General features: G+C 40.0%; 1 protein-coding gene across 1 annotated transcript in view; it reads left to right on the plus strand.

Annotated features, from left to right (window-relative positions):
* Positions 1-3,022, plus strand: part of LOC106935712 (trimethylguanosine synthase-like) — a 34,000-nt gene that overhangs the window by 4,832 nt on the left and 26,146 nt on the right. Inside the window, exons 2-3 of the mRNA XM_015016333.1 lie at positions 413-467; positions 540-617. Coding sequence (XP_014871819.1) covers positions 413-467; positions 540-617 — 133 coding nt within the window. The remainder of the gene's footprint in view (positions 1-412; positions 468-539; positions 618-3,022) is intronic.

Genomic DNA, 3,022 nt, shown 5'->3' on the forward strand with positions numbered 1-3,022 from the left:
TGTAATTAGTTTTAAAGATAACTTTATTTATTATTATTAAACTAAAATCTCCAGCATGGGGAAGTGGGATGAGCTCAACTTTTCTCGACACGCTCCAAAGTAAACTTCAGAGATGTAGCAGCAGCATGTGTGGCAGCCAATGTGCAGAGCACCAGTGGTGTGATTGGTGCATGCTGCCGGCTCTTTAACCTGTTCAATGCATCAACTATAAACCCATCTTTCAGGAATAATTCTGCTCTGCCAGTGAAATGCTCGAAGCAGCAAAGATGCCTGCAGTCCGCTTTCTTTTTTTTATTTTATTTTTATTTTTTAAATCATGGTGGCCCACCAGGCTTATAATATAGTGTATTAAATCCTGATCATGTTAGTGTAAAGTGTGCTTGAGGCATCTTCTCTTTTTTTGTCACGACAGAAAAAAAGAAGGCCAAACAGAAAGCCCATCACACGAACAGAAGAACTGCCTAGAGGTAAGGAGGTAGGCAAAGATTTCCAGCAGGTCTTCAAAGCAGCTCTGTCTGACCACTGTGTGATGTCTGAAGAGGGACATCAGAATGAAGTGCACCAAGTAATGGATGTTGCAGAGGAGATCCATGACACTTCCTGGGAAAACTACTGGGGTAAGAAGAGCAACACAATGTGTACATGGACATTTAACTATTGGGGGCTATTTAGGACAAAAACTATTGTTTTCTCTCTCACACACGACTACAGACTAGGGCTGAAACAATTCCTCGAATGATTTGAGTACCTCAATTATTAAAATTCCTCAAGGAAAATTTACCTTTTTACCTTTGTTAATTTATATTTCATTATTTAGCGCACCGTGTTCCAGCCGGAACATTATTTGCGTTGCGCGGAGCTCTCACTTCCGCCTGTGAGTTGTTGACGAAACCTAAGTGTTAGCGGCGTAATGTCCAATTTTCAAGTTAAGCCCTGGGAATTTTATTGATTGATAATGCCGGGGTTTACATCGTTTTTGGGGGACCAATAAGCATCCTTAAAATGAATGGCACAATCCCTGGAGTACGGCAACCTTTCTCCTCCGGGCGCTGCGGGTTCGAAGCGAATGGCAGGAAGAGCGCTGCAGGAGTAAGTGGATAGACTGAACACAGCAGGCGGCTGAGTAGTTGATGGTTACAGTGTAAGTGTAGCTTTACGGACAAACCGCACAATAAATTTCATATCATCCCGGTCTGAACAAACGGGTGGCGGAGCGCATCATGTCGTACATGGCTGGTAGATGAGTTTCTGAGTGTGACGAACAAAGGTGCCATAAATATCCCGTATTACCCCCCTCCACCCCACGTTCTTACTTTCATCCGCTGGTCTACCGGTCCTGTTCTCCCCCCCAACCCCCCTGTCTACATGTTCATCCTTCCCCCACTTATGTTCGTCTGTCCCCTGGTCTCTTTCCTCCCCTCCATCCCCATCTTAGGTTCGTTTGCTCACCTGCCCCTCACTCCAAGCACCCCCCCCCACTCCAAACAGCATTTCCTGTATTCTCAAACCCACACCTTGACAGGTATGGGGCAAGGTGAGGGTTCATATATTAAACTCACTGAAGGTGAATACATAAACTAAAAGCTGGATTTTGGACATTTTTATGAGCATATTTGATTCATTTGTTCTTCAGGTTATCTTAGAAAGCGAGCTATTATTATTACAGGTTAGTTTTCTAAACTACCAAAAAGTAACTTTTAGGAATGCTCAAATATGAAAAATTGGGCTGATATTGATATCCTTTAGTAACACTGCTGTTAGGCAAGATTTACCAATATTTTATCCATTTTTTTTAATCAGATTACTCGATTATTCGTAAGAATAATCGATAGATTACGTGATTACTAAAATATTCGCTTCCAACAGCCCTACTACAGACTGATAAAACTGTCACTATATTGTGACAGGCTGGCTGGTCTGGACCTCAATTTTAATCTGTGAAAATTGAGATCCTCAGTTCTATCTGCAGAAATACACTGCTTGGTCAGAAAGAACCACTTAGAGCCAGGAAAAGAGCCTTAGGGGGGTAAACCAGCTGGTGTACATGCTGCTCACACTCTTCCCCCCTGCTCTCTGCTATGCTATGCTACAGCTACTTCCAAGTGGTGAGACTGTGCTTAAGTACATTTTTCATGTATCTGAACTTTATTTAAGTAGATTTAATTGTGGATGCTTTAGATTTTTACTCTACATTTTACAGTAAGTATCTGTACTTTTTTCACATTTCTGTAAAATGTAGTGTTATAAGTTACATCCAAGTCGCATTGCACTTTTTTGATTTGTTCATTAGTTTGAAAGTAATCAATTATTCTGGTGTGACCTTTGCCTCCCTTGAAAGCATGAACTTCTAGCTTTCAAAAATTCACAGTCGAATCTGAAAAAAACATATTGAGGTAAGTTAAGTTGCTAAACGCTATCTGACTTTTAGGTGTGAAATTAATTTAGGTTAGTGAAGTTTTATGCAATCTTACTAAGCTTCTTGTCGAAATCGACTGCAATAAGTAAACACAATTAAATTGTCAGAAGCTAGCGTGAATTTCCAGTAACATTGATTGCTACGGTCGGGGGCGCATGGAGCTTAGTGTCCCCTGCCACGAATGTCCCAGGTAACGTTAAACTACATTTTACAGTAAGTACAGATACTGGTTATTGAATTAATGTTGGCGCCTTGTGAATAATCTTTTCATATTAATATTTACAGTCATATTCAATAAATTAGAATATGTGTTCCGATGAGCCTCGTTTGAATTAATCTGTATGATGTGTTTAAGGAATACTACCATGACGCAGGGCATCTCTGAAATTCTTATGCATAGAATCACAAATCTAAACTGTGCTGCAGAGAGTAAACACAATAAAAGCATGCCTTATATGCAACATTGTTCATTAAAATGGCACATTACTAATGTATTAAAAGTAAATACACTTATGACATTAGGACATAAGTGGGTAACACTTTATTTGAAGGGGGTTGAATAAAACTGACATGACACTTTCATAAACATGAAAGCATGTCATGAAC

The sequence above is a fragment of the Poecilia latipinna genome, unplaced genomic scaffold (genome assembly GCF_001443285.1).
Source record: "Poecilia latipinna isolate Pla-1442-1.1 unplaced genomic scaffold, P_latipinna-1.0 Scaffold2006, whole genome shotgun sequence".
Lineage (NCBI taxonomy): Eukaryota > Metazoa > Chordata > Actinopteri > Cyprinodontiformes > Poeciliidae > Poecilia > Poecilia latipinna.